We start from the raw sequence: 25,581 nt of genomic DNA on the forward strand, positions 1-25,581 counted from the left end.
CCATACCGCCTAAAATCAGCAATTTTTTTTTCGCCGAAATATATTTAGCAATTGCATAGCTTCTATCGCGAGCGCCGAGCGCGGGGACCGAATCGAGAAATTCCGTAACGAAAAAACCTCACGCTCCCCACTACGACGGGCGGAGGTGTGGCTTGAAGGCATAGCATGCAATAGCTTTACCGCGGCAGTCCCCGAGTGCCACACGTCGTTATTTTTTATATATTTTTATTTTTATCGAAGTTTTGTTCCATTCTATTTATGGGGGCAGGGATGAGCGATCCCCACAGACATACGGGGAATCCCCAGTCATCCATGTCCGGCAATGTCCGGGTATTGTCCGGCTACAACTTTGGGTGCTATATATTTTTAGCTAGTAACTTGCAATTGATAAGTGTCTATGTCTTACGTCAATGTCATACTTCATAGTGATTTTTGATTGCCACCTACTTTCGTACCTAAATTGTTCTGAATGATCAATTAATCATATTTTCTGTTAGGTATTCACTTTATTTTGTCACTGTAATGATCGATCTTTAGTCGTTGCTGTGATCGTTGCTTGAATAATAAACTCAGCGGGACTTTGTAGGTTTATTTCCTGTATTGCTAAAATTGTAACTTCTTTGTTTACTATATTAGAAATGAACGACAACGAAAAAGATGAAGCAGCGAATTTGGTACGTTCAATTTAAATACAATTGTCGTGAATTGAATAGTAATTGAGTGTTACAGTGTGATTGTAATTTACATACATTGAATTCTTTTAGAAAGAGGAGTTTGAATGGGTTCTTCGTGAAGAAGTCCATGCTATATTACATCAGCTTCACAGCGTATTAGTGGTAAGTGTGAATACATATTATTTATTATTCATTATCGTCATCTAGAGAAGCGGCGAACATTTGTTTCCATATATCTACTATAATATAATCTTATTTAGTTAATAATACTAGACTACTACTACTGTTTTAGGAATGTGCCCATAGATTCCCAGTTCCACTATATGGAAACGAGGGTCAGAAACAGGACAAGTTTATCCTGACATCACAACCAGAGCAACTGAAATGTATTGTTACACTTACAGGAGACAGTATTACACATGCAGTTAGTATTCAGAGCTTATTATATTATTTAGAAAGTCAAAATTCATATTAAAATATAAAGTGTATTTATAATCATCTAAATTAAATTCCTCAAATTACCTTCATCATTAATGTAATTACAGTATGACTTATTTACATATATTTATGTTTTATACATTTTAAATATAGGACATAAGCTTCAAGGTGTTAAGGCAGATGCACACAATATGCCGGACGTCAATAAACCAGGATGGACCGTGGAAGTTGCAGCAAATACAAGATGCAGCAAATCATTTGCAGCAGGCCATTGGTTATATTGACAATGTAGACAAGCATTATGTGTTCAGGTATAACTTTATATTATTTTTACTTTATAAAGTGACAGTCATGTTTTTGTAATAAATATTAATTGATAAAAAGTAATTGTATTACCATGGTTACCTTATTCTTCTGAAATATTTTATAAATCAGTTATTACAGTAACCTTGTGATAAGTTTTGTCATTTAAAGTGATTTTGATAATAGTAACAGTGACTATATAAGCTAAATATCTTTTTAGATCTTCTGAAGAGGTGCTGCATATTATACAATGCCTTATTGGTTCTTTGCAAAGGGCTCGCACAGCTCTAGTGTTACCTAAAAAGAAAGCAATTGATGAACTTATGAAGAGTAGAAATATGGTGAGATTTTTATTGAGTTATTTAAAATGTTACTATACAGAATATAATTGAATGATGCTACATTAAGTTTTTATAATTCTACATATAAATATGTTTTATTTTATAACGGCAAAAATATTGCCATTTTTTAACAAATTTTCTTAGTGTATTATGTCTTAAAAGTCCTATTCATAGTAGAAAAATAAACTCAATTGAAAATATATGTCACAGATGGATAATTTCAACACAATATTTTTAAAAAGTGAATGTATTTTTCCATTAAGAACATTAATATAATCATCCAACAACAACTTTCCACAAACTAATTTCAAATTAATTTCTTTTAGTATTAGTTACATATGAATACTAGAATATTCTTCTATATGTATCTATTTATATCTATCCTCGTGATTTAAACTGAACACTAAACAGATACATTGAAAGCACATTAAACATCTGTTTATATAACCTCCACAATGGTGATAAGAATGTTTTAAAGCGTGTGAATGTTCAAATAAATCATGTTCCATTTACGAGAATGTTATAAATATACAGTACATATTGAACTTATACATCATGGTGTTAAGATTGAAAATCTATATCGCTGAAGAATTTTCCATTAGCTCTTGAAAATTTTCATCTAATCAAATAGGTCAAGTTCAAGATGTTTTATCTAAGATTATGATCTATCTTTGTTTTTATATTTGTATTATGAATTTAAAGGTAAAAATCTCTCTCATCAACACAATTAGATGCATGGTGTTTGCAATCTACTGCCCACTATATTCTTTATTTATTGAGGATCAAAATACTTTTAATGAAAAAAATTGCATGCGCAAATTTTTCATGACATGCAAAAATTTAATCAGGTAACAATATTATATTCCACTATTTGATTATATTCCAGAAAGCGCTATCCCCAAACCTTCCCGAGGACCTCGCAATATCCTTCTACATACAAGCACACAAGCTCATATTCGTAGCGTACCAGCTGAGTTCGGTCCACGGTACGATGAGAATCGACTCCTGTCAAGCGGATTGCGCAGTGCCTTGGTTGAGCGATGTGCTCTTCATGTTGACAGCCGCTCTACACATGTGTCAACAGCTTAAAGATAAGGTGTGTGTACTAGATTTTTTATAGATGAATATTGTGTAGGTAAAAGACAACTGACTCTATGACGAAAACGAAAAGTGGGGAAATCTTGCCTAAGATTAATAAGAAAAGCCGTGGGTTATGTCGGATTCCTACCGACCAAAAAAACCCCACCGTGTACCAACGCGCTGCTTTAGACGGGATGCGGGTACACATTCGCAATCTTCCGCATGTCCCGCCCAGCAGTTGCCCGTTTCCAGGCTCTCCGCCACTTGCCCGTTTCCAGGCCCTCCACCAAATGCCCGCCCCGGGGTGGCGCAAGCCGTACACGAGCTCACGCCACCCACTCGCCGATGATGGATTGTTCCCCGTTCCATCATCGGCGTTCCCCAAACCCTCGACCCCAGCACTGACCGGCCGAAGGACGCGCGCCGAAAGGCCCTCCGAAACGTGAGTCACGCGTCAAACGACCCTCCGGCGCACTTTTATAGAGGTTTCCCTCGCAGCCCCCACCTCACACCAGAGGTGGCGGCCCTCGGTCCGGCCCCACGGACCGGATTACGAGTTGGCAGACGGCTGTCTCAGGACAGCCGCCGCCCTACACCCACCTACAGGAGTCACCGCGTGTCACAAAAGTGACGCGTCGGGATCCCGCCCCCTGTTTTGTTGGTAGTTAGACTACCAACAAAAAACAACGCGCGCGGCCTCTGGCCGCCATCCATCGCTGCAAAGCGCAGCCCCCTGCCAGTCGGTCGGAACGAGACCCAAACGAGCCCCGATCGACCTTCCAACCCCGTTTTGCCCAGCCAAATTACCAGGCCGCGACCACTAGCCGCCATCCCTCGCCGTAACACAACGGCACCTGAGCCAATCCTGGCCCCCCGGAGGATCCTAGCCAGCTAGCCAGCCATCCAGCCAGCCAGCCAGCCAGCCGGACAACCAGCCGGTGACAGCATGCCAGCCAGCCGCCGTCCAAAGCAGCCAGCCAGCCAACCGGTGGAGCAGCCGGTTTCAGCCAGCCTGCCAGCCGGCCCCCTAGCCAGCCAGCGAGGCAGCCGGTGTGACCAGCCGGTTCCAGCCAGCCCGGCCAGCCGGCCTTCAAGCCAGCCAGCCAGCTATATGGATCCCTGGCCGTCGAACCAATCGTGTCGTCAGACGACAGACCGGCCTTTCAGCCCCTCCGCGTCCAATTAGCTTCACTAAGAGTACACGAGGGCACTCCAAGCTACTGAGCCCCCCCGGCCACGACAAGGCTTGGAACTGATGGGGGGGGCATTGAGAACTTAACTTTACTTGGATTGAGTTGCTTCTATAAATTTGCTTGTTAAAAATAATGTATTTATGATTTTCTATTATTGTTTGAAGTTAAAAAAGTCTCCAAAAATTGCTGTAATTGTGTAATGTAATTTCTTATTGAATAAATTAGTCATCTTGATAATGTTCAACAACTTTGATAAAAATTCATTGCAATCTGATAATTTTTATTTCTGATAGATTGTATTAGGAACGATGACTCTACATGTATTTATTGTCTGGATAGATAAATAGATAAGTTATTACTAAAATGAGAGATTGTCTTATCTGTATAGGAACTTTCAAATTCACTTAATTGGTACTTGGAAAGAAATATAGCCTATATTTCATTCCAGGAAATTTTCTTGGATAATAACTTTTATTATTTTAGATAAAAACCTTAATCTTCATCCTTCATGCCATTAAATTATCATAATTTTTTTTTCAGCTATGTGTCTTCTCTCAGTACAAAGATTTCACAGTCGGTTCAAGATCTGCTTCTATGATATTAAATTAACGTATCTCTTCTTCAACTAGTTTAGAAAGTTTACGTGACGTCAATAAAGCACCCAAGACATGACACGCATTTATTTTCCCAAAAAATATTTAATAATATCTTAGTAAACCTATTGCGAAGAGTGTGATTCATATAAGTTTTATAGATAAAGCAAGAGAGGTAGGAAAAAATGTCTTTCAAGAGAAGTAAGAAAGGGAGAAAAGTTCGCGATTATTACTTTATACTTACAAATGCCGATGTCCTGCTTACGGATGGTCCTACTCCATCTATGGTAGGTTTGGGTATAAAATTAATTAACTTCCAGTTCACAATTAAGTGGGTGTCGATATTGACGTCTATGTATTCGTATAGATAATATTTGGGTTAATGCTCAATAAGTCTTGATAGAATTGAAACTTCTAGAATTTTTTATCTGTTGAACATAAAAAAGGGGATTCCAAGTTCCAATATTTCGATGAGATCTGTGTGTATGGCATTGTGATATTGAGCTTAAAACTGAATAACTCAGTGTGTGAAAATATGTATGTCAATTCTTTGCTATTTTGGAAATCTTTCTAACTAAGAAATAACTTAGTTCCTGTGACCTATTAGTACTGTCCCTCCAACTCGTTCTTCTTCCATTCTGGCCATTTATTATGGTGACTATTATTCTCAACTAGATAACTAATCTTTTGAATACTATCACCATATTAAATTGACACTTAGATGTGCCACATAATAGATGTAGTAAATATACTTATTCTATCAATTCTTAATTTGAGCAAACCCAACCATCGTGTTTGTCGCGTATTTATTCAATAATTGATAGTTATCGAGTCCATTGTTGATATTCTTGTTGACTATGTTGTAATGTTTGTAATATAATGTACATTTAAAATTATAGTTGTCCACAGGCCATGTATTGAACTAGATAGTGGCAATGCGACCGTGTCACAGATTAGGAGCACTTAATTATTTCAAAATTCCGTTCGTCTCACAGTTGCTGGCAGTCTATTATTAGCCTGCTTCGTACTGCAATATTGAATTGATAAAGTCTGAAAACGAGAGTTTATATCCTAAAATGAAAATATTACTTTTAACTTTTTAATTAGTCTATGTCTTTGTTTTATAAAAAGTGTCGCTTTTGCTCCCTCTAGTTTTATATGTGGTCTGTTTATTAGGCACACTAAGGCCACGGGCGTATTACAGTTGTATTTAATGATTAATATTATTGGTTGCTAGCAGCACTGATATCTGGAAAGTCCAAATAAAATATAGTCATAGATAAAAATATATATACAGATAAATTATTATGTCGTCATTGATTATGTTTTGGAAAATTTCCAAGTGTATTTGTAAATTTAAGTTGGAAAAGTGTATTCATTTGATGAATGTGTTGATGTATTAGCAAAAGTAATATTAATATTTATAAAAAAAATAACATATATTATTATATTTTCGCATCTCCTAAATTTATTTTGTTTGTACCAGTATTTAATTTGATTTTTCGCATAATGCGCCTAAAATGCAACTGGTTCCTAAATAGGTATTATTGGTACATTGTTTATTGAATCAAATGTATACTGAACATCACTACCAGCTAGTTTACTTCAATTTGTAATATGTGACCAAATACAGATGGAATTGGCAAACAATGTCAAGTAATTTGTTTTACATGAAGGTCTTGTAATTATGCTGTATGGAATTTGGTTGTATGTACTGTGTAATAATTTGATTCAATGAACAAATTTTCATAAGTCGTAAAGAAACATTTCCTACGCGTGCGTATATAAACAGCTGTTACATTATTTGCCCACATGATGCTTTATATATAATATTATATTATAATACGAAGTTTTCGTACAAAATGTATAGTCATAGGTATCACAAATTATTGTATTCTAGGCATTACTTTTAGTATTATAGTAATTTCTCTTATAGATCTTAACTTTGGTTCAGATGGTTAAATATGTTTGCAGTGGAAGCGAACAAAATAAATATAAGTGCGAAGATAGCTAGGCTTTGTTGTGAAAACTTGAAGAAAAATAATCAGTAATTATTTCAATGTTATCAGTATGAGTGCCTCTTCTAATCAAACATATGATTTTTATCATTGTTTATTCTGTTTATGATTTTATTTGAATCGAAATAATAAATTGTAAAATTATATAATAGTTAAGTATAAAATGCTTACAATATATTAATGGAAGCAAATATATTACAAGATCTTGCGACTCCTATATGCAATAATTAAAATAATATAAGTAATTACCGGTTGTATGAGGTAACAATATTTATTATTACCGGGTGTATGAGGTAACAATATTTATTATTACCGGGTGTATGAGGTAACAATATTTGTGAGGACTTTGTGCACAAATAAATGGTTGTCACTTCTTTTCAATAATTTATGCGATCGATTGATTCAGTGGCATTTCATAAATATTGCTTGTTTGCTTTATAAGAAATTCTTTAAGGATGTAATTTTGGAATTGAAATTTGTATATCAGAACATGATGGAACACTATGATTGCTTAACGATTATTTATTAAATTAAAATGTATGTTAAAACAATCTGTAATTTAGATTTTTCTTGGAATTACCTAATAATTATATAAACTGACATAGCAGCGGTCTACGCGAACAAACTAGCAGTTAAAGCCGTTCCGCGTGAGACAAAGATAGAATTTACATTTAAGCCAAAAAGAGCGTAACTGAGTAAATGCAACCCGGCTAATTAGCTGACTTCAGACGGAACGTCTTTGTACGCGTACGCCGCTTCTACCCCAGATTATATATGTAGGTATTCTAAGTTTTTTGTGAGAATAAGAAAGATAACATAGTGCTATTTGGGCAGCTTGTTCGAATTGCCCTTCAGAATTATTTCAGATTATAACAAGAAAACTTGCAATAATCCATACTAATATTATAAATGCGAAAGTAACTCTGTCTGTCTGTCTGTTACTCAATCACGCCTAAACTACTGAACCAATTTGCATGAAGTTTGGTATGGAGATATTTTGATACCTGAGAAAGGACAAAGGCTACCTTTTATAATTTATTGCGAAATGTGTACCACGGGCGAAGCAATAACAACGGGTAAACAATAAACTTGGTTTGAGTGTTCAAAATATAATTAAACATAGTCTAGTGTTGTAACATAACCGGTAATGTTAATGCGGGCCATTTGTTTTAGATATGTTTCCGAGAGTGAAATTTATTGTTTCCATGTTTTGACAATAAAATAATTATCTAGTATTATTATACTAAGTAGCCTGAAGACTTTGTAACTTATTCATAAACAGTTCTTGTGATCGTGTTGTATGAAAATAAAGAGAAATTCTGTTATACCTTCTATTTTATTTTTATTCCCTTTAGATACCAAGGGTAGATAGAGATAATATCTTTTATGTAAGTACCTACTTTTCATGCTTTCAAGCTTGATATTATTTAACCTTATCTTTACATTCTATGTATAAAAATGAAACTCTATTTTGCTTGGTAATGGCATCACGCGTGAACTACGGGATCGATTTCCATAATTCTTTTTTTTTATAATATTCCTTGAAGAACAAGGATAATTGGAGAAAAAATGTACCACGAGTGAAGCCGGGGCGGACAGCTAGTATATAATAAAATCGTAGGAAAGTCAATACTACAAGATTACATTGAATATTTTTTTAAAGAATACTTGGGGCGTGATCTACAATAGATATCGAAGCCAAAAATATAGTTTTTACAATGTTTGTCTGTATGTAACCCCGGGCGTAAATCGCATTCATCAAACAATAACAATACAATTTCGAATGCGAGTGCACATTATTCATTAATATCCTCACACTATTATATTGATTAAAAATATGTTAACAATATACTACTACATTATTTACGTATTTGTTTTAAAGTGGTTATAAATCACATTATAGTTAAGTTAAATAATTGAGATTGCAATGTCTGAATACAATTTCTAAGCAGTGGAAAGGAATGTGTTACCTATCAATTGTTGTCATTGTCTACTTCTAGTGGTTTGACATTTGACATTGACAGTTACTTATTTATTTTTGTGTGGATGGATTTTATTATTTTGTCTATTTTTTGTAGTGAAATAATTATGTTTGCTTTGTAATAATATTTGTAAATGCATTACCAACCAAAGATTCAGATATGGCGTATAGAATTTTAGCTTGGTTCAGCCTTATATCTGTTATTACAATTGCCTTATTAGGGTTTGGTTTGTACTTAGTTTTACTTACATTTTTAATTTCTTTTATCGCTGGGTAAGTTTATACAATGTAGCCTCAATGATTCATTATCTCATTACCTCGATTTATAGTCTAACAACGGTCATTGCCTTATTTACAGGATCCTCACAATTTTACATTTGAACTTTGACTCAAGAAAAATATTCTCTTCTGATATTGATTGTTTAGATGATCCCTTGCAGCAAACAAACTTTTCTATTCAGTCCCCTAAGGTATGAATTTAACTGTTACATTCTCCGAGAAAAAATAACTTTATTTAATTTTTTATACAAATAAGATGTTTTATTTTTTTAGATCCTACAACTGTTTCAAAATGAAACCCCGCTGCCGAAGTTTGACAGTAGAATAACTGGAAGTGAAACTGTTGATTCATTTCTCAATGAGATTATATCCATAATAATTAATGACTATGTCACACCTTGGTATGAAATGTTAACAGACGACCAAGAGTTCACTAAGCATGCAATCAAACGCATTGTTGTTATGACAAGTGCAAATGTTACAAACCGGTATGAGGAACTTTATTACTTTAAAATATCTATTATTACTCTAAAATAATATATTATCTATTTATTTTAATTGTAACAAAATTTAAGAAATTATACTACATTTTGGAAGAATAATTGTTTCAAAGTATGTTCATGTAATATGATTAACCCACAGAACAGTAAAAACAAATAGAAGTGCTATAATGTCATAATTAGTATGAAAACCAGTGTCGCCAAACGCCACACATTTAAACCGATAGTTATACAGTACACTACAAGTAAAGTATGCCTTTGATTGGACAGCTTAATTTGAGTAAAAACTGACTTAGGTTATAAATTCAGCATTTCAATATGTACCCTAACGCAACCTGTTACGGTTTATTTTAATATAACATCCCTAGGCATATTAGCTGTTTTGTTTCTCTTTGCTCCGAAATTCCAAATTCGAAAAACATTCAGCTACTCCACAACAGAGGGCGTTAGTTTTCGATAGATATAACTTTGAACCTCAACACATAGAAATAAGGTTGAAATTTGTGTCACTCTACATTAATGACATTAACTTGATATTAATCTGATGCTATGCTCTAAAGGATGTCAGCCTTGTTATCGATAATTCACAAATAAATATTTTGTTGTGCATTTTTTTTCTTTCTATTATATGAGTATAGTACAATGTGCCACATTTTGGAGTATGTTTATTACTACTAAGTATGTCTTTTCATATTATTATTATTAAATAAAAAACGGAATAGAATAGTATAAATCTATATTTACAAAATACAAACAGAAAATATGCATTATTTTAAATCTTGGAACTGCCGTAGGTTTGATGTATCGGCGGCCTTTGTTAGACTTCTTAGTGCTGTTCGGCATCCAGTTAACTCATCACGTTGCATTTATCCATTTCTCTTTTAAATTAGCCTCTTTGGGAAATCTATAAATAAATTAGATATATGAAAGCTAAGGAAAAATAAAATAAAATTTAAAGTTTATAATGTTTGTCTTTTCTAAAGTATCGATACTGTCGATATGCCCTACAACCATCACTAAACCGACATTCGTTTGTTTATTGCAATAATATTCCAGAAAGTCTTGTTTGCTGTTCAATGTATATTAGTACTAATTTCTTATGGATTAAGGTTCATTTTGACTTAATATTTTTATAAATTTTTGACAAATTACGACAAGCGAAGTTATAACATAAAATATATTTAAAATAAATTCAAAAGACTTACCGATGGTATGAAATGCCTCCATTGCTGATATTATCTCGTCTGCTATCATTTTTCCACTCTAATACCGAACAACACGCCCTAATTAATGAATAAATATGGAAAAAAGATTTGACAGCTGACAACCGACTCGAATATTTTTCTGCGCACAACTGAGACCAAGTAAGGTGATCTTACCTTACTAGTGGCACGTGGGCCACGCCCACATCACACTTCTATTTGTTTTTACTGTTCTGTGGATTAACCTAATTCCTCTATGTACAGAATAAAAATTGTAGACTGGATCTATCTCTTGTCTACTAAGTTTCCGGAAGAATTAACAACACATTTGAAGCTATTCAAACAGTCTAGAGTGAGATTGAAACAGTTACAATTGTTGAGTGCCAAAGAAGTTGCCAACGGGTCATCTAAGTATAGTCCTAAGAAACAAGATGATAAGAGATCACATAGACGGAACAAGAGTGACACCGATTTATCTTGGGCTCCAGGTCATTGACACATATTTTAATATTTTCAAACTTGCATCTGAGGTCTTCTGTGTTTTTTGTAGTCAGACACATAACAAACATTTGGGCCTTAAACTTAAAATGATATAATTGAATCTTATAGTGGATAGATTAATTATTTAACAAAAAAATGAGATTTTTTTCATATTTCTTGTTGCATTTAAATTAATCCTATGATGATAGAAAAATATAAACATACATACCTATTATGTATTACCCATTATAATTCTTTTTAAATTTCAGATTCGCAAACATCTGGAAAGACTAAATTGTATGGCAGTTCTGAAAATATTAGTAGCAATAATTTAAAAGATATATTTTTTGATTTGGAATGTGCAATGGAGAATAAGAAAATATGCAGAGATACATTTTGTATGGATGCAGAGAAAGAATATGGTATATTTTTTTGTATTCTAACAAGTTTATAAAGTATTTATACTCCAGTCAGTCAATCACAATTTTCAAACTTCGGTCAAGTGAATGGTACATTGGGACGACAATAAATTTCATTTTGTAACCTTGTCCGCAGTCCGGAACATAGTTAAAATTGCAATTATTTTTTGCTGATGAATTAAAAATAATTATAAATAAACATGTTCCGGTCAACGTGCAAAAAGGTTGCAAACTTATACAACCGTTCGGTATATATTTCCGATATCTGTGTCGAGTTTGCAGAACTTTTGGAATTTTTTTCACGACCATACAGCAAAAAATAATTTAATTGCAATTTTAGAAATGTTCCGTACATTTAGATTGGTTGCAAATTTAATACGTGATATGAAATATTATATGGAAAAACTTCCCCATGTTTGCAGAAGTTTTGGAATTTTTTTCACGACCATACAGCAAAAAAATAATTTAATTGCAATTTTAACATTGTTCCGGACTGCGGACAAGGTTGCAAAATGAGATTTATTGTCGTCCCAATGTACCATTCATTCACTTGACCGAAGTTTGAAAACTTTTGGAATTATTGTTAAATTTTCGATTTCGAATGTCGATACTGACTGATGTATGTATTAGCACTTTTTATGTAATAAAGTATGTTATGTGTTTTTGAAGTGAAACTTCTTTATCGGGGTTGGAAAAAAATTTAGTGTAACATTTTTTCGTTACGCGTGACGTTTTTCCGTTACGCGCTATCTTTTTCTTATCCCTACCACGCGTGATTTGACATATTTCTGTAAAGTTGCAAGTAAATTAAATTAAATTAAATTATGAAAAATAAGGTCATAAAAAAGTTTCACTTCTTACGTGTGTACACTAGTACACGCACACATTTTTTTTTATTTAAATTAAAGTCTAGTCAATAAGAAGAAAAAATTATCTTCATGTATGAATCTCTAACTTAGGCCTTTTTACAGCATTGTTATGTGAAATATCAGAGGCTATTTTATATTTAGTGGCACCGGAAGAAACATGGAAATGTCATGCATTAAAATTGATTATTATAGAGCTTCTGTCGGCGATTGTTTTAAAGCCTATTATAAATATGTTAAGTGACCCAGATAATATTAATAGAGCTATTATAAGAACAGTGAGTATGTTAGATATGTTTTCATAATAAAACGAAAAAAAATTTTTTTTCTGGTACCTACATAATATGAGTGATACAAAATGCTTATACGAAATAATAAGTTTGTTAAGTGTTTTGCCTTTTATATTATTGCATTTCTAGTATTTATTTTATGTTCAAATATTGGATAGTTAACACAAAAGTCATGCTAAACAACAAAAACTAACAAAATTTTATTTTACAGTGTTGTCGCGACTCATGTCTGTCGTCTGAGCTATTTCTATTAGTGATTAGGACTTGTGCAGATGCAGAGGAACTAGATGCCACATTGGAACTTGTACATAAGGATATACAGAAACTTGTGAGTTATTTTTTTATTGTAAAATAGCTATTTAAAAATGCAAATATACGTTTTCTAACGAATTTTTAACTTCATAGTAAATAAGTATATCAGTTTGGCACTAAAAATGAAATTGGAAAAAATGGGAATTGGAAAAGATGTAATGTGTGTCCATGCTTTTAATGGCTTTTAAATATTATTTTTTTGCCTAGTGCAACACAGTTGGAATCAGTTAAAAAAAAGGAATGTCACAATTTCTAAAATTAAATTTGTTAAATTATTATTGTGGAAGAGAGACACACTTTTATATTGGTGTCTCGTTCTAGCATTCAAAAGACAGCGCCGGCGAATGGGAACTACAAGATAGGCAGAAATTATCTTCACTACAATACCTCGTTAGAATTATACAGGCAAAGCGGGCTACACTAGGACCACAAGAGGGTAGGTTCAGAAAACAGAAATATTATGATTCTTTAAAATAACATTTGATTAATAGCAGTTATAATTTATGGTGTGAATATATGTTTTTTTAATCCAAAAATCTCCATCTTAATTTATCAACCTAATACAAATTATTTAAAATTCTATTAAAATAATTTCATTCATTATAACTTAAATCTACCGCTAGAACTTTTGAAAACAAAAAACCCGCATAGTCAACAAAAAAAATCTTGATAAAAAAAATTAGCTTGTCTTTCACATCAGGTTCTACAAATACGCCAAGGGAAAAAGTATCAGACGAAGTGATGAGATCGTTAAAGTTTTTGCGAGCGACCGCCGCGTGGAGATCTAACGCTCAATATTTACTGGAAATTGAAATGAACGAAGCCGGTGAGTTTGTTCTTCATACTTATACATATTTTTGTAGTACTTCAGATGTTGTTTATAGTTCGTAAGAAAATAATACTTTTTAAACCATTGCTTTTTTACATAATTTAATGCATTTGGTGGATATAACTAACAGTGTTTATTTATTTGAAAGAAAACGTTTATATTAGAAAAAAACTAAATATGTAGTGGAAAGTATGTAAAACAAATATGAAAAACTCCTAAATATTTTATTTATAGAAGTGTTTAACATTTGTAAAACACTTTCCAATTTCCAATTGTTTTCATTATTTTTATTGTCATTTTAATCATAAACATCTTCACAGACGTACCGCACACATCCAAAGCGGTCATTGACAACCTTCGTTCCTCTGCACTAGAACTATGTGATATGTACTTAGCACCAAACAGACTGCAAGTGATGGGCGTACCAGATAATTGTCACGCGGAAATGGTTAGGAAAATCACCACTGAGGGTGAAGAATTCACAAACAACCCTCTCTCGTGCTTCGACGATGTGCAAAAGTGCGTGTGCAACGCTTTGGAGGTAAGAAAACAACAAAAAGGGACAAAAAATCTCGAAAAATAGACTAGTGATAGGCGGTAAGAGTTTTTGTCATAAATAAAATATAAATGATTCTCGGAAGTAGATAAATAATTTTTCAAACTACCTTACTCATATTTTATTAAATAGGTACTCTATGTTGGCATAATTTTTTTTTGCCACAAGCACAAAATAATATTTTTTTTACTGTTTTTTTAAAATATAACAATGTTATTTTTTAAACTATGATGGTATATCAAAGATACATTGAATTAATAAAACAAATTATTTTAGGACGACCCTACCTGGCAAGCTGATTTTATGTTAGACCCCGAACAAGACGGTTCCGAAAGAAATAGTAGGTAAGGAAAGAATTATCAAAACAATTTTGGATTGTTAACACCTTTTTTTAAATCTACTAATTTACTAATTTGTTTTTAGTGAGTTCAAAAAAGACCCAAAAGTCGATGGCAAGAAATACGGAGGTATGGAAAAAGACAATATAATACAAGCCTACATAACCAAGGCATTCATTTGACAAATCAATTATTTCTGTAATCATGCGTAGTCAGAATTTTTCGATATGTGCAATTAACAAATTGTACATATAAAATATAAATTGTGCGTATCGAAAAATGTACACATTACAATAAAAAAAGACGTGTAGCACTCGGAGACTGCCGCGGTAAAGCTATTGCATAGCATAAAAAGTATCACCGCTTTTCCGGTCGGAGTGGGGGGTGTTAGGTTATTTTCGTTACGGAATTTCTGGATTCAATCTCCACGCTTAAGGCCCGCGATAGAAGCTATGCAATAGCTTACAAAATACGTTCATATTAAAGCAAATGACTTATGACACATACATTAAATAATATTATTTTATTACCAAAGAATTTAATGATTTGTCGAGCGAATGCCACAATTAACACAAATGCTTACAGAGAGATGCAAGAGACTAATGAAGACGTGTATCCATCAGTTGCCAAAGCTTTTCCAAAAGTCCAAATATAAATACGAATCTCCCACAAAATCCTTTACTTTCCCCCGCTCCTTTACTCGAAGGGTCCCAACTTACAAGAACCATACTATCCCTAAATGTGCTAACGGTATTATTTTGTTAGTCTAATATTTGCATGTGTATTTACTTTTTTTATATACGTACATATTTTTTGATGCAGCCGTAGTCTTTATAGTTTCTCTGAATAAAGTGGTATCTATTTATGTATAACATGCATTTTTTAGATTTTTAAATGCGGGTAGAGATGTTACAACGCTTTTTTTTATTATTTTTAGTTAAGTAAATATTTTATCGTCGTTTATAAATTTCTACACAACACTGCATAACATTTCTACCTTTAGCAAATTTTAATTGGGTTTTATTTTAGTTGCTTTTTTAATAGACAGAATATAAAAATGAATTATAGCTTGAAATGTAGTATTTTCTGCGTTTATTTGTATAGTAGTCTAAGCGTAGTTGTAGTGAATGCCTCATATCAAACATTTCACTTATACATTTATAATCGATTCGTTTTTTTTATTTTTTTTTCCCACTAATACCATGTAAAGTGAACATTTTCCAGGTGATGTGGTATTGCCCGTACCTGGCACGAGGCATAACAGATCGCGGTCAGACATTGTAGGCAATTTTGCTCAGAAAATGCTCAGCGAGAGCGTAGGTTAGTAATGTGGATAATGCTAGTTTTGCCCATATTGTATATACCATTGATAGAGTTAAAGTTTTTTCGGGAACAGGGAGTAAAATGGATGGATGCGTTGTTTTCTAGCAGGACAAATATTATCTGGCGGTCGTCCCCTATATTATAATAATCGAAAATATATACAGATTAACTCTTAATAAGTAATTTTCCGAAGTGAATAACTTTAACGTAGGATCATTTTCTCTGAAATTAAATTTCGACTAAAATTTTAAGCTGTAATCTTAAAGTAAATTGTTTAATCATGCTTTGTGTTAACTTTTGCATAAAATTGATACTTTGTTAACATGTGTAATAATTTGATCTAACTGCTTTAGTATTTGTCGCATTCAAGTTTTATTTATGTAATTGTAGTGTTTCAATATATTTACAGGATCGTCAAATCTGTCCGTAGCAAATTCAAACAATTTGTCTCTTTCCCACACTGAGATTAGTGGAAGAGCGAAAAACTATCTGTCTCCCTTATCGGCGTATATTATAGAAACAGGTAAAAAATAACATTCAATTAACATGTTTACAGAAAAAATAAATTTTGACTCATTCTTAGCTTTTATTATCTATTTTTGAATGCTGAAACGTCGACTCTAGAAGAATAAATCGCAATAACTACCTATTTTTTTTTAATTTTCCTTTTTGGGGAATTCAGGAAAAGGTTTGTAATTTTTGAAGTGTTCATGAATACCACGACTTTGACTTTTATTATAATTTGTAATTTCTATTTAGCGTTAGTTCAAGATAAGGGCAAGTCGTTTGGAATCTACGCGATAGCAGTGACGAGAGCATCGGATAACGAAGTTTGGCATATTTATAGGCGGTACAGTGATTTCTATGAACTACATTCGGCTATCAAAGATAAGGTAAACAAGTAAACTTAATAGTAATAGAACACTCGATTCAGCTAAATTTCATATAATGTGAAATTTTCTTCTATTTTCTCTCATTAAATTTTGAATATACATAATAAATGATGCAATTTCTATTCATTAAAAAAAGTCTAGTCTGCCTTTAATTCGATGTATTCCCCAGATATAAGTTGTTGTTGTTTTTTTTTTTAATTTTTAACTATTGAATAGTCACTTCTTATTTTTTTTTAATTATGTATTCCCAAAAGCAAACTTACAAACTGCTACTACTAGTCTATCGATTTTCCTGCACAAAAGAACACCTGTAACAATTTTCTATTAAGTTTCACTTATTTCCAGTGGCCCGAACTAGCAAGTCTCCCTTTTCCCGCCAAGAAGACATTTCAGAACACGTCCCGATCCGTACTAGAGAACCGCAAACGAATGCTCAATAGTTACTTGCAAAGTTTAACCAGTATTTCTCGAGATGCAAGATACATGGCTTTATTGTCTTCGGACTATCTGGGAGGGTTCCTGAGTCCAGAGATACAGACGGAAAGACATGGGAACACGGTGAGTTTTTAATCTTTAGTTGTTAGAAAAAGTCTGTATAGCCTTTTAGAAATGGTTTAGGTTTATAGGAAAAACGTAAGAATGTTGATACCGTAGACTCTATGTGAAGCAATACTTAAAATGTTTTTCAAAGCAATCTTAGTTAATTTTTTCAGCAAATAATAAATATCAACTGGAAAGAAGATCGAAACAACATAGGTACCTACTTGCGGGTTTATAATGTGAAAATTATTATAAGAATAAGATCTCTGCCTCTCAAAGTTGTCATGGCTTCGTCGCCGGCTATATATCGAAGCATTGGAAATGTCCAAAGTAGCGACGTTGCCAAACCGTCGCCCATTTAGTTAGGTACCATATGCTTCAATATTAACTTCTTCTATACGACGGCCGGCAACGTCGCCATGGCGTCCTATTGAGCTTATTATATACCATAGACCAGACCTCGCGTACAAATATTTTTTAATAATATGGACGAAAAAAATGTTTAAAGTAAAAGGTATTGTGTGGCGTTCGGGTGCTCACACACCCACGTCACATCGTAAGAAAAGATAAGGGCCACGCGATAGAAAGAGACAAAACTTTTAGGTGAATAAAATAATTATAGGCACATAATTTTGTGCAAGCTAATTACCACTGTAAGTAGTAAGGCTCGCATTTATTTATATATTTTTGCCGAGTAATTTTTCTGTACCTCTACTATTAACTATTCTGTGACAGTATTAAGTAAATGTATCGTATCTGTAGTTAATGTATGGTTATTTACAGATTGACGCCCTATTGGTGAATTCTATAAAGGCTGGTATGAGGACACTCAAGAGCATGCCCGATCAGTTTGCTAATACTGTCGATGGTGTTATGGACGGTAAGTCAATAAAAATAGGATCAGTAATAACTATTCAAACTGGAAAACTATTAAAGGAGAAATATTTTTTTTATATAAATGTAATTTTTTTCAGGTATATCAAAAGTGTTTCAAGGCAAGAGCGGCGAGAATTATTGTGACGCTATCAAACGGGATACAAATTCTGAAGGACAAGACGTGAGAACATAATCTTTTCAAATTTAATTAACAAACAATTAGCCATGTTTAAAAATTTCGCCGAATGTTTAAACATATGACTAAAAGATATTTGTTTTATTTTAGGATGGAGATGAAAGCGTACCATTGAAATTATTAGAAGAAGTTTTGGGGATCCGAGGGTTATGGTTGAGGAGAAGATTATTAGCGCCCGTCAGGACTTTAATAGCGGATCGAGTTAATAGGTGATTAAAATGTTTATTTTTTAAATAAATATGATAAAATAATACTCTAGTTTACATGGCGTTATCTCACTCCTATCTAACCTCAAAAAGCATTTAAATTTTGAAGTGAAACTTCTTTAGGCGTGTTGAAAGTAAAATTTCAAGGTCGCGTTCGCGTCATTGCAATACCGACACGTCATGGAGTAAGGCAACGATTTTGGTATCTTTGAATCTTGTCGAAGAAGTTTCACTTCTGACACGTATGCTCGACACGTCACTCTTTTTTTGTATGAAAATTATTAGAATAACTTTTGCTTTTTCTTTCTAGTGTATACATTTTAATATGTACATATTTGTTTATTGCAGGAAAGTACTAGAGTTAGTATCGTCGTTGACGTCGCCACGCAATGTTGTCCAGTACTTGAAATCGTTTAAGTGAGTATATTGTTACGTATACCTATCTTATTAAGGATTTTTTTGAGGAATCCAGAAGAGGGAAATGTAACAATTACAATTATCGGTATTTCGAATATATTCATTAGTAGGTAAATAATATTTTTACGAAAGAGTTTGAAAAAATTGAAGTCTATCGCGCCCGATAATCTAGCTAAAAAAAAATTGGTTGTCTGTAAAGTCGGTTTACTGACGATAGTTGAACGTGACAACGATTGTGCTTCTTTGCGCTCGTTCTGCGCTCTCGCTTGCACTTCAAGCCTTACACGGAACGCCTCAGAGCGAGGTAACGCCGGTTGGACTAAAGCAAAGGGGGCGCAGGACTTAGAAAAATTTTGATGGAGTTGGTGTCATTATAACACCTATTTATTATTGTTTTATCGTAAAGATTACGCTAATATAAGCATGTTTTATAGGAACAACTTTTCTCTAAAATAAAAAATGGCCGAGATATTCGCCCTCAAAGATTGATGGTTTTCATTAGGTTAGGTTAGGTTTCTTAAAAAAAAAAACTACACAGAAATAGGAGCCCCGCGAAGCGGGGCTCCGTCGACGCGCAAAAAAAAATCCCTTCGGATCAAAAATTTTCTAAGTCCTTACTTTGCGCCCCCTTTGCTTTAGGCGGACCCTGATATTCACATTTAATATACAAAAATACTGGAAATGGTTGTTATATTTCCAGGCAATGGCTGACAAGTCGTAACAACGGTAACACATCTAGCAGAGATGCAGCGACGCGAGCGCGCACGAGAGTCGCGGCTAAAGTTGCACTTTTAGCGGCTGCTTCAGGTAAAGTAATAACCGCGAACACACGTTGCGTATTATTATAGGCCTAGCCGTATTTGGGTCCAATAGATATTTATAAGATGTCATTGTCAGCGTTACTCAAAATGGAGAAATAAACCATCCACGCGAAGACCGACATCCGTGCGGACGGAGACGCGGGCGGAAGCTAGTACGATCATATAAGGATACTGTCGTCATGTCTATTTTAATGAGGACGCGATTTCTCTTATTTTGCTCACTACAATAAAAGTTGATTTCTTTAAGTGTTACGATTTAAACCTTGATGTAAAATACACAATAAAATATATTTCAGATGATCTCAGACACATAGTGGGTACGGATGCAGCGAGGCGTGGTCTCCTCACAGTATTCGATTTATTCCAAACACAAGAGATTAATAGGCGGCTTATGTTTGTTTTACTTGAAGGTGAGAAACTATATTTGCTAATAATTTTGTATTTTATTACCACCAGGATCACTAGAAAGTAGATTTTACTTTTGGAGTAATTATGTTATTATTATGTTCCCTTTTTGAGAAGGATATTGGTCGTTTTTTATAATATGCATATATTTGCTTTATAACAAAATAAATAAGAATGTAATGTTCGTTTATTACAGTTTCGCTGTGCAACTTGTTCCCCGACAACAATATCCCAGAATTATTTAAAAGGTTATATTCTAATTCACCAAGAGTCTCCTTACCGAAGAAATCTTTATAAAACCAAATTATTTCTTATTGCATGAAAAATGTATGCAACTTAATACAGTAGGCTCTACTCTTTCATTCGTTGGTATTATGTGATTGTAGTTATGATTTGTCTCGTTCACACTTATGTAAAACATCATAAGAGCGAAAGGGACAAAACAGGTTTATATATCGTTGTTTCAATCAATCAATCTATTGAAAATATCCGCAATATTGAATTCGAATAATTACGATTTTTGACCAAAAGTTGTGAGATTTTTCATATATTTTGTGTCGTTAATATATAAATAGAATATAGAAAACAATATAAAGTTAATTATGGAATAATTCGCTTTTTTAATATTTATAGCATAGATAGTAAAATATACACTTAATTTATGAGTCATTAGACTAAGTTGGACTCGAATGTTTATTAAGTCCTTATAGCAATAACATTGTGACTTATTTTTGGGAATATATTTGTTGTATTAAGGTCTCTTTAATTTATTTGAAAGAACAAGAGGAAAATTTTGTAGAATTACTTTCACATTTAGCGTAGATTATATTGGTTGTAATTCATTATTGAGTAAGTTTTCACTTATTGAAGTGAAACTTCTTTATCGGGGTTGGAAAAAAATTTAATGTAACATTTTTTCGTTACGCGTGACATTTTTCCGTTACGCGCCATCTTTTTCTTATCCCTACCACGCGTGATTCGAAGTATTACTTTAAAGTTGCACATAGTAAATTATTTTTTGATAAATAAGGTCATAAAGAAGTTTCACTTCTTACGTGTGTACACTAGTACACGCACACATTTTTTTCGTATATTTGCACGTATCCTATATTTTTTAGGATTTTTTATTAATCGCTGCAGAAAGCTTATATCGATTAATATGGGTAAAGTTATTGGGAGATAATTTAAAGAGTTTGAAAGGATCAAGTACTTCGCAATAGATAGGGAGGCGAGGTAGCTAAATGGCGTAATTCAACGGCGTCGTCGAGACTTATCAAAATCGAAAGAGAAAATAATTTCGAAAAGAAAAGCTTCTATGGTAAAAACCATTTTAGCGGTGGGTTTGGCGTGTACGGATTTTCAAAAATGTAAAAAAAAACAGTTACTTGGGCATTCTCGAGCGCGTCAGATATTCATACTACGTATGCCCCAAGTGCCTCTGATAACAACGGTATACTAATCTGCCGGTTTGCGTGGTGGGGCTAGGCATATAAATTCGTCAAAAATGCACAAAAAAAAAATTTACTCGAGCGCGTCAGATTTTCGGAAGGGGTGTTAATTAGGCCCCAAGAAAGCTCCCCTTAAAAAAACTGACGATTACGGCATGACGATAAGTTACGATGAATTTTTGAAAATGCAGAAAAAAAAAGTCCTTTTGAAATACTCGAGCGCGTCAGATTTTCATAGGGGAGGTTTATCTAGGTATCCTGAAAGCATATTTTCTTAATCTGATAAAAATGTTGGTGGGTTCTCTTAATCTGACCGAAAAAGGTTTCTGGGTTTCTTTTTTTTAATCATCGTTATTTCATATCAATTTTTCTTACCACCCTCAGTTTTCGAGATATACTCAAAAAACCGGGAGTTTGAGTTTTTATGATGCTTCAAGTAAAAAAAAATTAAACTTTGGACACAAATGAAAAGAGACCTTTTTTGTAAAATAAAATTACCTTTTTTGTTTATTTAAACTTTTTTTTTGAAAAAGTAAAGTTCGCGACTTATATGCTGCAACGCGTTTTTCGGAAGACGAAATGTCTCCTCCAGACTTCCGGTCATGCGGAAACCGGCAGATTTTGTGTTTTTAGTAAGTTTTAGATTATATTCTTCAAAATAAAAATAAAAAAAATCGCGCTCGAGAATGCCGGGTTAACGTTTTTTTTTTACAAGTTCGCGACCCTATAACTCGGCGGCGTCAAGGACTTATGGTCAGATTAATTAAATTTAGTCTTAAAACACTAAAATCAACCCCCAATATCTTAATCTGACGCGCTCGAGTATTTCAGACTATCGATTTTTTTTTACTAATCTGATCGTCTATCGTAGGCGCGCGTCACTACATATAGAGCTAAATAGTGAAAAAGTTTGTTCTATTAGGTCTAAGGTATCTCTCATATCTTAAACTGCCACGCTCGAGTATTGCAGAAAATTCCCCTCTTCGCCTCCCTATCTACAATAATTTATTACATTTATCTTAAAGGTTTATTCTGTCACCAAGTAGGTAATTCAGAGTTATAATATGTAGTGTCAAATAATTATAAACAAAATTTGTGATAACCGGTACCTAAATATTTTGGTGTATTGTATATTTATTGTATTTTTCATATATATAGAGACAATTAGAGATTATTTAAAATAATATTTGTATGATATAATGTAATGGCCTTGTTCTTACCGACTTTGTATAAAACTGTCAGATTATAAACATTTTCAAATAAAGTATCAGTTTTTCAACATAAATTAGATTGTTTTGAAATTGAAGAATAATATTAAATTGTATTTTTGCTTTGGTTATTTCATAATTTCGGTTTTTTACAATTAGATAGTAAAATAACGTACGTAATAATACATTTGTTAATGTTTTTTTTTAAATATAGTATGATCGGATATTTTATATTGTTTTCGGTGAACTGCGGCCTTAGTTTAATGCAAAATTGCTGCCACAATTAAGATAATATGGTAATTTTTATGTTCGTTCATTGGATTCTAGAAAATTCGATGGTCGTAATATTTTGTACATAAAAAGTGATATTGGAGTGAATATGTAAAAATATATAGATATTAAATATTTTCATATATCTAGCATAATATTATGGCCTAATTTATGAGAGTAATTTGTAAAATGTATTGGTTACATTTTGTATGAATAGTTATTCTTTATAGTTGACGCTAGTAAATTATGTTTGTGTGCATTTGGCTCGAGTAAAGGTACAAATGAAGAGTGAAAATGTTTGCGTCGATCAAATATAGATCGAACTTATTTATATGACTTATTTAAAGTTAAATGTTGTAATAAAAAATATCTGTTACATTGAAATTAAAAGATAAAGGAGTTTTTTAGTTTATTTATAGTTAGAATCTTGCAACTGTTTTTTAAGTTGTGGCGTGTCCACATTAGGTATGTTTTAATATAATCTAGAGTAATTTATTTTACCCTCAGTGTATTTTTTATTTTATACTTAAAATATTATAAAAACAGTCTTGGAAATTAAGGTATATATCCACATTCCAGAAAAGCGTTACGTTGTTAATTATTAGATACTATAAATATAAGTTATTAATATTTATTTTCGAATAAAACGTGAGCATGGACATGGATTTTTATTTTCTTCTATCTAATACAAATGGACTTCATTTCTCAATTAATGTTAACCCATTGAGCCCCAAGCGGCCCCATCGGTCCACGACACAATAGATTTTCTAATTATTGTGTCTGTGGTTCCGGGGCCTGAGTTATTAAAATTTATTAATTATTATATTACCTACCTAAGTATATTCATGTAGTTTTTGCAAGTCTTGATAATATTCTACACCATATACCGGCGAAACATAAAATTAGTGCAAAGATCAACTTTTATGTTTGCCTCGAATACAAAGATTGTAATGAATGAAATGTGACGATTTTCAATAAAATGAAAAGTTTTTAATATAACGAAAATAATATTAAAGAAAAAATTCTCTATACTCCGTCTACAACTCAATAGTAATTATTGTAGACATGACATGAGTTTTCTGATATTTGATAGCTACTGTGAAATAAATACATATAATATAGCTGTACACTCAGTTCAGCTAACTGCTAAAACATAGATACAAGCTTATACAATATATTATACAACACAAAAACTCTTAAAACATAGGTACCATTCCCTCGGCCTGCTTAAAAATATAAAAACCAATGACGCAACGTTCCCTCATTTCATCAGATGTAATCAACTAATTGGATTGATTAAATCATCTAAAAGAATTTGGTAATTCACTCCGAAAGTGCTTTATGCAGCGAAAGATTGCCAAATGAAGGTAAGTGTGCGAGTTTTGGTTCGCACGGTTTGGTTGTGTGCCAGGCTTGGTCCGCTCTCGGCCAAGCGCTTTACTCGATGTTTTAGTTTTAATAGCTTTTTACACTGGCCTTAATTAAAATTTGTTTATATTTGGAATGAGCAGACAGTAAAGATAATTAGGAAGTTTAATAAGTGATTGCAAATTAGGGAGTGGGAGGATAGATTTAAAACATGCGTTTTGTACACTTAAATACTGTGTAAATATGAACTGCTTAATTAGGAATTCTGTAAAACGGAGACACCCGTTAGATATACTTAAATCGAGCAAATATAAATCGTACCTAAAGGGTATTATACTAAATATTTCACTTTAATGAACAAATCGACTATAAAACGTAAATAAATTAGATACGGTTTTTCAATGCCCTTACCGAAAGTAAAATATCGAAGGGCATCGCCGTAATTCGCTACAACATCATAAAATTTTTAGTATCTATTCCATTATCCGAGCTGAGTACAATACGATCTTATTCGGAATGCTATAGTAATTTGAGCGCGTTTGCTGACTCTGTGGTGGACCCCGGCGCTATTGTCGCGTTACTCCGCCCGGATAACCCGAGACACACGTCTGTTTCACTTGATAAATTGCCTGGGAAAATAAAAAAAACTTGACTTTGTACCTTTCCAAGTCGATCTGATGCGTCGGAAGTGAAAGGCAAGGTCAGCGTTGCAGTTACATTGTTAGTGGACGTCTTGTGATGTCTGATAGTTATTACGTGTTAGCAAAAGTTTGAAAGAACTCAGATGTATCCGGTTTTGTTATACTATTTTTTTGTGAAATTCATGAGAAAATGTCGACGACGTTCAGTTCTATTTATTTGATTTGTATGGTGTTAATGTAATTATGTTTCTTTTAATGTATTCACCTACCTATCTAC

At 33.1% G+C, this 25,581-nt stretch overlaps 2 protein-coding genes across 3 annotated transcripts; both read left to right on the forward strand.

The window, feature by feature from the left end:
* Positions 1–436: 436 nt before the first annotated feature.
* Positions 437–7,967, forward strand: LOC123691137 (protein rogdi). The gene is made up of 7 exons (XM_045635381.1): positions 437–674; positions 765–836; positions 967–1,098; positions 1,266–1,423; positions 1,636–1,756; positions 2,643–2,852; positions 4,570–7,967. The coding sequence occupies exons 1-7, from the start codon at positions 639–641 to the stop codon at positions 4,636–4,638; spliced, it is 798 nt and encodes a 265-aa protein (XP_045491337.1). The 5' UTR covers positions 437–638; the 3' UTR covers positions 4,639–7,967.
* A 714-nt stretch (positions 7,968–8,681) lies between these two features.
* Positions 8,682–21,582, forward strand: LOC123691242 (sorting nexin-13-like). 2 transcript variants are annotated; one of them, XM_045635545.1, is made up of 23 exons: positions 8,682–8,894; positions 8,980–9,091; positions 9,174–9,388; positions 10,867–11,090; positions 11,352–11,504; positions 12,473–12,645; positions 12,869–12,985; positions 13,291–13,405; positions 13,670–13,795; positions 14,119–14,339; positions 14,631–14,698; positions 14,778–14,821; positions 15,917–16,012; positions 16,425–16,538; positions 16,775–16,908; positions 17,254–17,466; positions 18,232–18,328; positions 18,423–18,505; positions 18,611–18,729; positions 19,075–19,143; positions 19,844–19,950; positions 20,261–20,374; positions 20,566–21,582. In XM_045635545.1, exons 1-23 carry the CDS (start codon positions 8,782–8,784, stop codon positions 20,664–20,666), a joined length of 2,928 nt encoding a protein of 975 aa, XP_045491501.1. In that variant the 5' UTR covers positions 8,682–8,781; the 3' UTR covers positions 20,667–21,582. The 2 variants fall into 2 exon arrangements, with proteins under 2 accessions (XP_045491501.1, XP_045491502.1); XM_045635546.1 differs by lacking the exon at positions 15,917–16,012.
* Positions 21,583–25,581: the final 3,999 nt, after the last annotated feature.

The sequence above is a fragment of the Colias croceus genome, chromosome 4 (genome assembly GCF_905220415.1).
Source record: "Colias croceus chromosome 4, ilColCroc2.1".
Taxonomy (NCBI): Eukaryota; Metazoa; Arthropoda; class Insecta; order Lepidoptera; family Pieridae; genus Colias; species Colias croceus.